General features: G+C 40.5%; 1 protein-coding gene across 1 annotated transcript; it reads right to left on the bottom strand.

Moving 5' to 3' along the window:
* Positions 1 to 358: 358 nt before the first annotated feature.
* LOC140313423 (uncharacterized) lies at positions 359 to 13,718 on the bottom strand. Its single transcript, XM_072391521.1, has 2 exons — positions 12,902 to 13,718; positions 359 to 6,064 (listed from the first exon to the last, which is right to left on the bottom strand). Exons 1-2 carry the CDS (start codon positions 12,961 to 12,963, stop codon positions 4,546 to 4,548), a joined length of 1,581 nt encoding a protein of 526 aa, XP_072247622.1. The 5' UTR covers positions 12,964 to 13,718; the 3' UTR covers positions 359 to 4,545.
* Between the last annotated feature and the right edge of the window lie 626 nt (positions 13,719 to 14,344).

Raw genomic sequence — 14,344 nt, 5'->3', positions numbered from 1 at the left:
TTTCCATTGGATTTTCCTGCTGAGACCAGGGTTCAGATACAGTACATAAATCATGCATCAACACAAAAACCATGTGTACATCTTGTTGTGCTTACCAACAGGTAAATATGAAGATTTTGTGGTTAGAATATGCACACCTCATGCATTCTCCAGACCATTTGTGCACACTTTCAGAACAACTAAAGCTTATTATGAGGTGGAAACTGAAAAAGAGGAGAGTTACCAAAAAACAACAAGGTTAAATTCACAACCTGATCTAATTATGGGTGCTAAAGGAGAAAGAGAAAACTCCATCAGAACCAGGAAGGGTCCATCTGCCTCAACCAGCTGGGGGCTAAGAGGCCAGGAAAGAGGGGACAACAAAGAACACCAGGCCAGAGATACCTGCTGAGAGAGAGAAACAAGTTAATGACAGCAATGATGTCATATGTACATGGAGGGAGGAGAGGTGCATCATGGGAGCTCCCCCAGCAGGCTGGGCCTATAGCAGCAGAACTATGGGATGTTTCAGGGTCACCTGAGCCATCCCTAACTATAAGCTTTATCAGAAAGGAAAGTTTCAGCCTGATCTTAAAGGTAGAGAGGGTGTCTGCTTCCTGAAGCCAAACTGGCAGCTGGTTCCACAGAGAGGGGCCTGATAACTGAAGGCTCTGCCTCCCATTCTGCTTTTAGAAACTCTGGGAACCACAAGGAAACCTGCAGCCTGAGAGCAAAGTGCTCTGTTGGGGAAATATCCAACTGTGAGATCTTTAAGATATGATGGAGCTCGATCATTAAGAGCTTTATATGTGAGGAGAAGAATCTTAAATTCAATTCTGAATGTAAAGGAGAAGCTTGGTGTAAGCCACAGATGAGCGTGATTAGGAGCTAAGGCGAGCAGAGCAAGAATCAGATTGTGACACCAAATCACAACAAACATCAAGGCATTTAATCCCTCAAGAGTTTTGCTCGCTCTCCCTTTGTCTTCTGATTTCCTTTCTAACCTCTAAAATTTGGAATTAGTTTCAATGCTATTATCACCAAAAGTTTTTTTTGTGTATTAGCACACAGAGATTCAAGAGACTTTGACCAGCCAGTATACATGTGTTTTGGAGACTTGGAAAGGGGTTACGACTGTGTTCTCCTCGGGATTCTGTGGGGGGTGCTGAGGAAGTATGGGGTACAAGATAGCTTTCAGTTTTCTGCTTGATCTTTGTTCCAACCCTCACCTATGTCACAGATCTGGGTAGTGGCCGAAATAACGAGATCATTGATACAAACGGCCGAATTGGGTTTCTTTCAGAGGATGGCTGGGATCAGCCTTAGAGTTATGATGAGGAGCTCGGAGTAGAGCAGCTGCTCCTCTGCATCGAAAGAAGTCAGCTGAGGTGGTTTATCTGGTTAGGATGCCTCCTGGTCTCCTCCCTTTGGAGGTTTTCTGGACATGTCCTACTGGGAGGAGGCTCCGGGGCAGACTCAGGACTCACTGGAGGGGCAATATATTTCACTTCTGGCCTGGGAACGCCTCGGGACCCCCCAGGAGGAGTTGGAGAGTGTCGCGGAGGAGAGGGATGTCTGGGTTTCTCATCTGAACCTGTTGCCTGAAGAGTAAAACTTAAACATAAAAGCAGAACCAAGGGAAGGCAAATATTGATTGGTGCATTATTTTTATTATTATTATCATCAACAAAATTTGAACAAGAAATCAAATTTTTTTTTTCTTTTCTCACCTGAAACCTGATTTCCTGCGACAGTGTGGTTGAAACATACCTTGCTCCTGGGTTAATGAATACAATTAATTTGACAAGCTTTTGTTTCCTACCAGCTTCAGGTGTTCAAAATGTCCAGGACACTTAATTTTAATGTTTCTGTCAATAATATCCACACACCATATATGTAACGCCATCACTGATCATATCTGTACGCAAATACAACGCTCATGTATACATTTTCTTCTTGTACATGGAATACATACATACATGGCTCAACAGAGATAGGACTCTAGCCTGGCTACAGTGCTGAAAAGAAACCTGGGATTGTTATGATTCTCTTCCATCAATGCTGAATAGAAAGCAGTTATAGCTTCATGAAGGGCTTTCTTATACATTACCAAATCTTTCCAGACTCTGAAATTCCTCAGTTAGTCGAATGCCATTTTCTTTAAAATTTTCTTGTAGTCTGCATTTCCTTTTCTAATGTTATTTTTTATGCTTAATTTGGATCACTGCACTGATCTTTCTCTGACTCTTGATGATAGTATGACATGAATTTACCCAGTGGGAATAAATAAAAACATAATTAAAGCTGCAAGCAGCGATGACCGGGCCCGAGCACATGCGCATGACCTGGTCAAGTTTTAATCCGTTAACATTACATCTGATCTCATCGTTACATCTATTTGAATTTCCCCCACTGGGGGATGAATAAGGTATTTTTCTTTTCTATTCTATTCTATCTGTAGGGGGAGTTTGATCATATGCGAGGTGTGGAAACAAAGTGACGTGTCCAAGCACCAGCAGGTGGCGCTATAGGTGAGTGTCAATATGCGTATATGTTCGCAGTCAGGGTAGAGTCTCGGGCAAGCCTATGAAGTGTGGAAAAGATCAGACAATGTATCCACAAGTTATAAACGACTTTGTGTTTTGTGGCGAGCAGTAGCGAGTCGTGAAAATTTTGAGGGTCTGCCATGGACACACCCTTCAGACTTTGGAAAAGTTAATCACAACTTTTAATCCCCCATGGCTGAAGAGTAATGCGAACAAGTTTGAAACCCTTACCATTAAATCTGTAGGAGTTTAATCATATGCGAGGAGTGCAACCAGGCAAAAATGGCACCAATTGGCATCTTTCACTGAGAATCGTGGACTTCCTGTGGACCTGGCACAATGACGTGAAGAGGCTTATTCGTGCACCTGGGCATGACGAAGGCATGTTCCGAATTTCGGCGACCTATGCAAAACTAACCCCAATGGCAGGGGTATTTAGAACATTTGTAGGGGGTGCTACAGAGCCATTTAGCTCCGGCCACACACCAAATTCTTTACATACTTATGAGGTCATCAACGTAGACGTGTGTGCCAAGTTTCATGACCCTGCGATGATGATATCGCTTTCAACCCACAAACGCCATGACGTAATCTTCAATGCCTGGCCACGGCCACAATCTTCAGACTTTGGAAAAGATTCTCACAACTTTTAATACCCCATGTCTGAAGACTAACCTGATCAAGTTTGAAACCGTTATCATTACATTTGTAAGAGGAGTTTTATCATATGCGAGGTGTGGGAAAAGGTAAAATGCCACCAATTTGCATGTTCAAGTCAAAATGGCCGACTTCCTGTGGACCCGACACCATGAAGTCCCCAGGCCTTTTTTGTCCGGCTACGCAAGTCTAAGCCCAATGGCATGGGTATTTAGTAAATGAGTAGGTGGCGCTACAGAGCAGTTATGATGCAACTACAGTAAAATGTAATGTCGCACCAGGCCTGACGCGTATGGCAAAATTGGTGAGTTTTGGCACGTGGGAAAGCACCGAAAAATGCGCACAATGTGCAAATAATAATAATAACTTCTTCAGATACAATAGGGCCTCCGCTGTTTCACAGCTCGGTCCCTAATAATAATAATATTAACGCCTTGAAGAACAATAGGGCTTTGCTGCCTTGCAGTTCGGGCCCTAATAATAATAATATTAATAAAAATAATGATAATAATAATAATAATAACGCCTTGAAGAACAATAGGGCTTCGCTGCCTTGCAGCTCGGGCCCTAATAATAACGCCTTGAAGAACAATAGGGCTTCGCTGCTTTGCAGTTTGGGCCCTAATAATAGGAAGAACAATAGCGCCTTGCTGCCTTGTAGCTCGGGCCCTAATAATAATAATAACGCCTTGAAGAACAATAGGCCTTCACTGCTTTCAGCTCGGGCCCTAACTATACTTTATTCCTGATGGGCTCATTACTGTGTGAACATGATCGAAAAAGTTTTGTATAACATGAAATGCTGTGCGAATGTGTTTGTGACTGGGGGAATGCGAAACCTTCTGTAAAGTACTTTATAGAATCTACCTTGGGTGTAAAAGATGTTAAATGAATGTGGGCTACTTACAGTAGTGTTTTAGACATGTTATAAGGTCGAAGGAGACCTTGAGGCAGACTTAGGACTCACTACACTCCAGTGTATCCCTGGAAGACCTAGATGTGGTTGCTAGGGTGGAGGGAGGAGTGTTCTGGATAAGTGGTAGAAAATGGATGGATAAATATTGATGCATAAACAGCAAATAATGGAACAAAAAGCTGTTGTTGGTTTTGTCAATTCCTTTCCAGCCCTTTTGCAGTTGCTTAGTCTTTTTTTATCATGATCTTTAATATTCAATAGATTGTACAGATTTTACCAATGAAATTTTCCTTGTACAACTTTACAGACCTTACATGTAAGTATGCAGGTTCTATTACTTTTCATACACCTTCTGATAAGATAGGTGGCATTTAAGGCTGAAGCTATTAGTAACTAAACTGGCTATTAAGCACAGTGCTGAGGTTTTCAATTCCATCTGTCAACAGGTCAGTCAACAGCTGTGGTGCTGCAACTGCAGCAGGCTGGTGTTCTGATCATTCTGCTCCTCTTCCTCTGAGAGCTGATATTCCTGCTCTCCTGATGCGACAGATTAGTCACACGGCTAGCCGTCTCCTTGATCTGCAGCTCCAGGTGTCTCTGGATGGCCAGGCCCAGCTCCTCAGGGTCTACGGAGGCCCCATATACCTCCCATGTCATCCCCTCTGCATCCCACTTTACTTCCTTCACTGGTGACTTGGGAGCTTCATTTGATTTCTTAACTCCATCATTATGGCTGCTTGGAGTCTGACAGAGGATCTCTCTTCTGTTATCAACTGCCAGAAAGATCTGAGGGAACACATGAGAACTGATGGTTTGACCTGTCTGCACCCCAACATCCCTCAAAACTTTGTGGACTGTCATAGTGCCAATGTCATTTGTCAAGGCTCTAGCATGACAAAGTACACTACAGTCCTCCTCTCCAATAAAGTTTTTTGGGCATTGTGAGCATTTAAAAGGTGGCAGGGAGCTGATCCAAGAGCATTTGAGGTTGCAGCACTGCAGCTGATGTTTACCATCCAGGCCTGTCTCACTGACGGAGGAGATAAGACGAGGTAGAGTGAGGTGGTTTGCTGATGGAGGGGGAGTCACTGCACGCTGAATTTTGCAACTTGGCTCTATGCCCGCAAGGCATGGTAGCAGCTGGGAGGGGACTGAAATGGGCTGGGGATGGCAGAAAGAAGCAAATGTGTCCTCAGAGTTGATGTGGTGGACATAAGAGCCATGACAAAGTGCCTCGTTACATCTAGCAGGACAACAGCCATCTTTTTCAGGACACTCTACTTTGACAGATAAGATGGCAGATGAGTTACAGGCACACTTGTTCAAAGACTGATGCTCACAACCCTCTCTGCTGCTGATTCCTCTGAAAAAAGTGGTGACAATGTTGCACTGCTGTACCTGCATTGGCTGCTTACAGGCTAACGTGGAGTGAGTCTCAGCCTCAGTGGTAGCCTTATCTCCCTCATGATAACCAAGTCCACACATTTCACTATGTGGCACTTGAGGAGCCACTCCATTTTTAACCAAAGATAAACTGTCCGAGTGGCTCCTGTGAATAGGAAAAGAGGTTAGCTTTACACTGTGTACTGTCCTGCCAGCCCCATTGTCACTGTCATTGGGAGCCTTTAAAACTATCTTGTGGTATCGCAAGGATGCATGTATGTCTGACAGAGAATGTGGGTGGCTTAAAGCCCTGGGAATTGCACAATGATCTGATGGACTTAGTTGGTGTTCAGCAGACCCTCTGCTGGCACTCTGTTTGCTAATTTTAGCAGCCCTGGTAGGAGTGGTTGCAAACTGATTTTCATATATCTCACTGACTTCCTCATGGCAGGTGTTCACTAATTCTCCAGTTGATTCACAAGGTGTTCTTGCTTCTGGAAAGCTCTTGTTAGATTCACAGATAACTCCTTCCCCAAGTGTGCACGGCTCCGACACAGGATACCCAGCTTCTGCCATGGAAGACCTTTAAAAAGAGAGATAAAGTAGGTTGTGGATTTGACTTGACTAGTGCAGAGAGGACATAGAACAGAAAAAATGCCAAATAATTTGCTATTTGTATTAAGTGTGACACCTGCTTTCAGTGTATATTTGTCACAATTTAATAAAAATACAGGGTTATAAAACACACTAAAAAATGACAATACATACTGGAAGAAGGGAAAATAATACTTTCTGTTGTACTGCAATGCAGTCACTAGCTTAAACCACACAATAAACTGTAGACATTTGCAGCCAGACACATAAAATGCAGTGTAGTGTTGTGACTACAACTGTGTACCCACAAAGGCAGATATATGCATCTGAGTTCTTTCTGCCTGATTCATAAAACTGTGCATAGGCTAATGGACTGTACTTATGCAGTCTATTTCTAGTCTAGTTGACCAGTCAAAGCACTTTTACACAACAAGCCACATTTACCTATTCTCTCACACAGCATGTCTTTGTCTATACAGCATTGACAGAGGAGTGCTCTTCCTCCTAAGCTACCCATGTATCTTTTGTAAATGTCAATTGTTGTCATGAAATTTCTATACCAGTTTCAATTACTGCCATCTTTCGCTATGTATCGATGTGGACAATTGTTTGCATATAAAACACTGCTTTCGCCACGACATGGCAAATAGACAAAACTTGACAATGAAAACAACAACACGGAAGAAGCATAATTTTACTGAATCAAGAGCGTAGATTTGTACCATAAAGATAGAAGAACTAACCGAATAACTAATTCCGTAATAAACCTACATAAGCTACTGTAATGGTAAATTTAATGTCTCTGTTAGTACTGCTTGAGAAACCCCCACAACAGGTTCCCATCTGCACATCAATTATTTTGAACCATTTGCCTCTTAATTTTCACCGAGATACAACATCCTGCATTCCGCTCAAAAATGCAAGACAACCCCCCGGGGGGTGTGGTGAGGTGACGTTCAAACAAAAGGCCAAAAGGCATCCAAAGATCAAAGCCTTTCCTTGCCTCCTGAGGGGCGTTTCCACAGGTATAAATGTCTACAACTTCCTTTGTCCTAGGTCTTTCTTCACCGTAACCGCTGAGGTGTTGATTGAACTTTTCTCCTGCAGAAGAAAATAAAAATTTGGCCGGGTGGGAAAAAAGAGAGGTCTCTATTTAATTTCCCATTGAGGTACTAGGAAGGGAAAAACTTCCATGACAGTTTGGTGACGACCCCGCCCTCTCTTCTGGTCGTCCTTTGTTTTTTTATTACAGGCTCATTTCAGGTAGATGGGTGGAGCTGAGGACCTGATGACATACACCTGGGCATTCTCGGCCCAGGTTACTTAGCTGGCTCCTCATTCACGATTTCTCTCTCTATCTCTTTGACTACTTTTTACTTGATTGGGTTTGTGTTTCTTTGTTTTATCATAACCACACCTCACTTACATACATCCTTGCATATATTACTGACTCAATTCTCAATTCTAGGCCGGTGATGAACGTGGATAGAGCAAAGTTCGGGAGCATCTCAGTGGCTGTGGGAAGTGGCCAGTTTCTGGTTGTTTTCTTCACTCCACTGGTTTGTTCGTGCATAAGTACCCCCAACATGTGACTGCCAGAAGACTAGGGCAGAATTAGTAAGGTAAGTTTTTTTTTTGTTCAGTAAGGTTAGGGGAGAAACTCTCTTTATGATTTTTGGTTTCCCCAAATGCTGGTTTGCATAAAGCAATTGTAGAACTATATCGTGTATTCAAACCTTAACTCAGGGTTTCGATAATGGCTTTGGTGGACGAGTTTTTTTCACTCTCCTTCTGATCACTTTCTCACTCAGTACACTAAAGATCAGCTTTTAAAAATAGCTGACCATTATGGAATTGAGATTAGTGATAAACGGTTGAAAGAAAATATTAAAGCCATTTCGAAAGCAAACTTGGTGGAAGCTGGAATCTTGAAAAGGGAGGAGTTTCAGCCCAAGGTGACCAATGTGGCGTTACGTTTTGAACAACAGAAAGAGTTGTTAACAATTTAATAACGTATAAGACAGCCCTTCGTAAAGCTAGAACTGCTTATTATTCATCATTGATAGAAGAGAATGAGAATAATCCCAAGTTTCTCTTCAGCGCTGTTGCCAGGCTGACAAAGAGTCCAAGCTCTGTTGAGCCATGTATTCCTTTAACTTTCAGCAGTGATGATTTCATGAGATTCTTCATCAATAAAATTGTTTCTATCAGAGAGAAGATTAATGGAATCCTTCCCATTATTATGACTGATGTATCATCAAGTAGAGCAGCTTTAGAAGTATCTTTCGAACCTGAATTGTATTTAGACAGCTTCTCTCCAGTTGATCTTTCTGAGCTAGCAACAGCAATAGTCTCTTCTAAACCATCAACTTGTATGTTAGACCCAATCCCAACCAGACTGTTCAAGGAGGTTTTCCCCTTAATTGACACTTCCATATTGGATTTGATCAATCGGTCTTTGTTGATAGGATATGTACCTCAGACTTTTAAGGTTGCTGTAATTAAACCTTTACTTAAAAAACCTACTCTTGATTCAGAAGTGTTGGCTAATTATCGACCTATATCCAATCTCCCTTTTTTGTCTAAAGTTCTTGAAAAAATAGTTGCAGTTCAACTTTGTGATCATTTACATAGAAATAATCTGTTTGAAGAGTTTCAGTCAGGATTCAGAGTGCATCATAGCACAGAAACAGCACTGGTGAAAGTTACCAATGATCTCCTGTTAGCTTTCCTTTCCACAGTTGCCACAGGCACGCTCAGGACGGGAGATTGGACTGAAGACAAGTTTCGGTGCAATCTGTTGGTTTCCTTAGCTAGGATATTAATTTTTTGAATTGGCTCTATATGAATTAATTGGATTATGATTACAATGAATTGAATTCCAATTGGCTTGAATTGGACTATATTACTTAAGTGCCTTGAGATGACAATTGTTGTAATCTGGCGCTATATAAATAAAATTGAATTGAATTGAATTGAATTTATTAGTCATCCAAAGACATGACAAACTAGGATTGAGACCAGGATGCAGAGTTGTAGTCTTACACACTTCTCTGCGGCTTCCCACTTGATGCTACCCCCCCAATCAAAAAACACAAAAGGAGCAAATCCTCTTGTGCAAAAAAAATTTAAAACAAAAATTTTAACTGAACAAATACATCAAACTATTAAATGTGGTTTGCTGAATATTAGATCTCTCCTTTGGAAGTCTCTGTTAGTGAATGACTTGATTTGTGATCATCATATTGATGTATTTTGTCTTACAGAAACCTGGCTGCAGCCAGAGGATCATGTTAGCATTAATGAATCAACTCCCTCTGACTATTTAAATGTTCACGTTCCTCCAACCACAGGCAGAGGAGGAGGAGTGGCAGCTATCTTCAGATCAGGGTTACTGAGTACAGATAAAGTCATTATAGTGGGTGACTTTAATATTCATGTAGATGTTGAAAATGACAGCCTAAATATTAACTTTAATTCTATATTAGACTATTGGATTTTCTCAAAGTGTTCACAGACCTACTCACTGCCTTAATCATACCCTTGACCTTGTGCTGACTTATGGCATTGAGAGTGAACAGTTAACAGTGTTCCCTCATAACTCTGTCTTGTCTGACCATTTTTTAATAACTTTTGAATTTACATTACTCAACTATACAGCTTCTGAGAAGAATTTTACATATAGAAGGTGTCTGTCAGAGAATGCTGTAACCAGTTTTAAAGAGTTGATTTCATCATCCTTTTCTTCACTGCCATGTGCAGATATGACAGAGGACGACTATCTAAATTTTACTCCAGTAGAACTTGACTCTCTTGTTGACAGCACTATAGCTTCAATGCGTACAACACTGGACAATGTTGCCCCTCTGAAAAGGAAGGTAATCAGTCAGAAGAGGTTGGCTCCTTGGTATAATTCACAGCTGCTTTAAAGCAGACTGCAAGAAAGCTGGAGAGACAGTGGCGTTCCTCTAATTTAGAAGAGTCTCAATTAGTCTGGAAAGATAGTTTAATAACGTATAAGACAGCCCTTCGTAAAGCTAGAACTGCTTATTATTCATCATTGATAGAAGAGAATGAGAATAATCCCAGGTTTCTCTTCAGCGCTGTTGCCAGGCTGACAAAGAGTCCGAGCTCTGTTGAGCCATGTATTCCTTTAACTCTCAGCAGTGATGATTTCATGAGATTCTTTATCAATAAAATTGTTTCTATCAGAGAGAAGATTAATGGAATCCTTCCCACTATTATGACTGATGTATCATCAAGTAGAGCAGCTTTAGAAGTATCTTTAGAACCTGATTTGTATTTAGACGGCTTCCGCCCAGTTGATCTCTCTGAGCTAACAACAGCAATAGTCTCTTCTAAACCATCAACTTGTATGTTAGACCCAATCCCAACCAGACTGTTCAAGGAGGTTTTCCCCTTAATTGACACTTCCATATTGGATTTGATCAATCGGTCTTTGTTGACAGGATATGTACCTCAGACTTTTAAGGTTGCTGTAATTAAACCTTTACTTAAAAAACCTACTCTTGATTCAGAAGTGTTGGCTAATTATCAACCTATACCCAATCTCCCTTTTTATGTCTAAAGTTCTTGAAAAAATAGTTGCAGTTCAACTTTGTGATCATTTACATAGAAATAATCTGTTTGAGGAGTTTCAGTCAGGATTCAGAGTGCATCATAGCACAGAAACAGCACTGGTGAAAGTTACCAATGATCTCCTCTTAGCCTCTGATAGCGGACTTATTTCTGTGCTTGTCCTGTTGGATCTCAGTGCTGCATTTGATACGATCGATCACAGCATTCTGTTACAGAGACTTGAACATGTTATTGGGATTAAAGGAACTGCATTAGGCTGGTTTAAGTCATATTTATCTGATAGATTCCAGTTTGTTCCTGTAAATGAAGAATCTTCCTCACACACCAGAGTAAGTCATGGAGTTCCTCAGGGTTCTGTGCTTGGACCAATTCTTTTTACTTTGTACATGCTTCCATTAGGTAACATTATTAGAAAGCATGGCATAAATTTCCATTGCTATGCTGATGATACTCAGCTGTACCGGTCTATGAAACCAGATGAAACCAATAGGTTGGTCAGACTACAAGCATGTCTTAAAGACAAAAAGACCTGGATGACTCAGAACAGTCTGCTTTTAAATTCAGACAAAACTGAAGTTGTTCTCTTTGGACATGAGCGATTCAGGGAGAAATTGTCTAGTTATATAGTTACTCTAGATGGTATTTCCTTGGCTTCTAGTTCTACAGTGAGGGACCTTGGAGTTATTTTTTACCAGAATTTATCATTTGACGCACACATAAAACTGGTTTCTAGGACTGCCTTCTTTCACCTTTGTAATATTGCTCAAATCAGGAACATCCTGTCTCAGGGTGATGCAGAGAAACTAGTTCATGCATTTGTTACTTCAAGATTGGACTACTGTAATTCTTTATTATTGGACACCCTTTCCACTTTTAAGATTAGGCTTAAAACTTTCCTTTTTGATAAAGCTTATAGTTAGGGATGGCTCAGGTAATCCTGAAACATCCCATAGTTAAGCTGCTATAGGCTTAGACTGCTGGGGGACCTCATCTGTCACACCTTTCCTCACTTTGCTCTCTTTTTCCCCCTGTTTAATTTCTCAATTGATTTTATGTACATGTGACATTATTGTGGTTATTAACTTGTGTTTCCCTGTTCCAACAGGTATCCTTTGAATGATGTTATGCTGTTTTTCCCCCCTCTTTTCCCTCTTTTCTGTCTTCTCAAACCCAGCTGGTCGAGGTGGATGGCCACCCTTCCTGAGTCTGGTTCTGCCAGAAGTTTCTTCCTGTTAAAAGGGAGTCGTTCCTTTCCACAGTCGCCTCAGGCACGCTCAGGACGGGAGATTGGACTGAAGACAAGTTTCGGTGTAATCTGTTGGTTTCCTTAGCTAGGATATTATTTTTTGAATTTGCTCTATATGAATTAATTGGATTATGATTACAATCAATTGAATTCCAATTGGCTTGAATTGGACTATATTACTTAAGTGCCTTGAGATGACAATTGTTGTAATCTGGCGCTATATATATAATATTGAATTGAATTGTAATTTACTTGAAATGAACTTATCTTTTAAGTACCTTGAGATGACATTTGTTGTGGTTTAGTACTATATCAATAAAACTGAATTGAATCATTGGGTTTTATTAATGCCTTCATTTTCAACATTTTCTCTAAGGTTAGCGTTAACCTCTGTATGTCACTATGTAACAATCGAGATTTTAAAATTTGCTACAGATTTACTCTCAAGTAAAGAGAGTTGGATAAATTGTTTAAATGCATGTCCTCTCAGGGTGGGATTCCATCTGTAATTTTTAAAAGTTAATTTAGGTGTGGAGATTTAAAGTGATAATTGGTGAGAATAGGGTGATTGTAAACTGCCTAATCTTGGAAAAGCTAATTTATTGACTAACCGATTCCAGCTTTGTGTGACCACTTTAGATCTCAGGATTATATTGATCCTACTCATTTCACTCTCAGAAAGACATATAGTGTAGTGTAGTGGGGCAGTTCATAATCAGATTTACCAAATTGTGACAGGCCATCTTTAGTTTTTCAATATACCTTGGGCTGAACCCTCATGGACCAGACCATACACTATAACATCTCATTGACTATGTTAATAGTCTGCAAAAACAGAGACGCACCCATTAATATTTAACAGATACATATACACCGATCTTGTATGAACATACGTAATCAGAAGAGCATGCATGCACAATATTAAAAGAGCACATTTCTCTGAAGAAAAATAGATTTGAACATTTTTATCCATTAGCTTACCTTTCATAGCAATCCACCTGGACTGGAGACTCTATCCTGTCCTTACTGTCTCCTTTTTGCATTTGTCAGGCGATGGTTAAAGTAGTGCTCTTAGAAACCAGATATCTTCCACCTGTCTCATTTGCCAGTGACCCCTCCCCTTCTCTCTATATTTTGCTCTATTCACTAAGGTGCCTGTGATCCCTCTCTAGTCTCTCCCACAGCCTCTTTATTCTTTTGAGTAGCATCCCTCGTCAAGATAAAATGGAAGAGACCATGAGATAATCCTCTCTTACATCAGATTACAAATGTAAGGAAACAATCTTCAAATCCCTTCTCTGGAGTTCTGATGGTTAGTGGCTGGTTTATTCAGCTGTAGAAGAAGACCAATGGAGGGGGAGGGGCAATGATAATGAGAGGTGATAGTCAGGAAGCTGACGTCATTGTCCCACCACCTGGGAAGATGGAAGCAGGGGGGATGTGTAACTGAACTGTTTACACTAGCATAAAACAACAGAACGATCTGTGTGTCTATTCTTTTTAATATTCACTCACATACACACATTGTTCCAATTTCAAATCCTTTGGTGTTTTATTCTCACTCTTTCTGTTATTCGCTCACTCAGTCTCCTTCCCACCTTCACCCACACACCAACAATTCCCCATCAAGATCACTGTTGCTATGGAAACGGAACTACTCAATGGGTGTATGTGCATGTTTATTTTCAGGCAGCAATGAGACAGCTAAAACATGAGGATGAGGATTCTTATGTTTACAGCTGATTCAGCTTCAACCAGTTTCACACTTCTCCTCATTGCCTTCTTTCATGGTTTGCTTTTTTTTATGGACATGAGCTTGATGTAGAAATTGAGAAACTGTAAGAACACCTATTGATCCTGCAGCATATGAATTCTTGTAGTCCAGGGACCAGATGCATAAACCATTTTTATACACAAATAACCTGTATGTGTTTCCCTGCACAAAGACTGGGATTTACTGTGGAAAACCTTGTTGTGAGAATGTGTGCACCTCATGCAGTCATCAGATCTCGTGTACACACATTCTTCAAGCAAGCAAGCACGTTCTTCAAGCTGAATGCAATTCAATTTTATTCATATAGTGCCAAATTACAACAAATGTCATCTCAAGGCACTTTTAACATACATTCAAATTCAAGCCAATTAGAATCCAGTTAATTGTAAAACAGTCAGAATCCAATCAAATCAAATTAATTAAATTCCAAATTAGTCAAATTAGTATAGCTACTGATACTGCTCCCTGCTTCTGAGGAGTGCAGATGTGTCTCTGCTTCCTCCTGTTGCTTATAGCTTTATTTGCTTTTAAATCATTGTATTTCCTTCCACAATTCTTGGATATAATTTTATTATTTTTCTTTTAAGTGAATCAAGACTTTTTGAAAAATTTTTATTCTTTTTACAACTTATCTGTAGCCAGCGACTACA

This window comes from Leuresthes tenuis, unplaced genomic scaffold (genome assembly GCF_036924035.1).
Source record: "Leuresthes tenuis unplaced genomic scaffold, fLeuTen1.0.hap1 SCAF_8, whole genome shotgun sequence".
Classification (NCBI taxonomy): domain Eukaryota; kingdom Metazoa; phylum Chordata; class Actinopteri; order Atheriniformes; family Atherinopsidae; genus Leuresthes; species Leuresthes tenuis.
The sequence above is the reverse complement of the archived record's forward strand: the minus strand, read 5'-3'. Positions and strand labels throughout refer to the sequence as shown.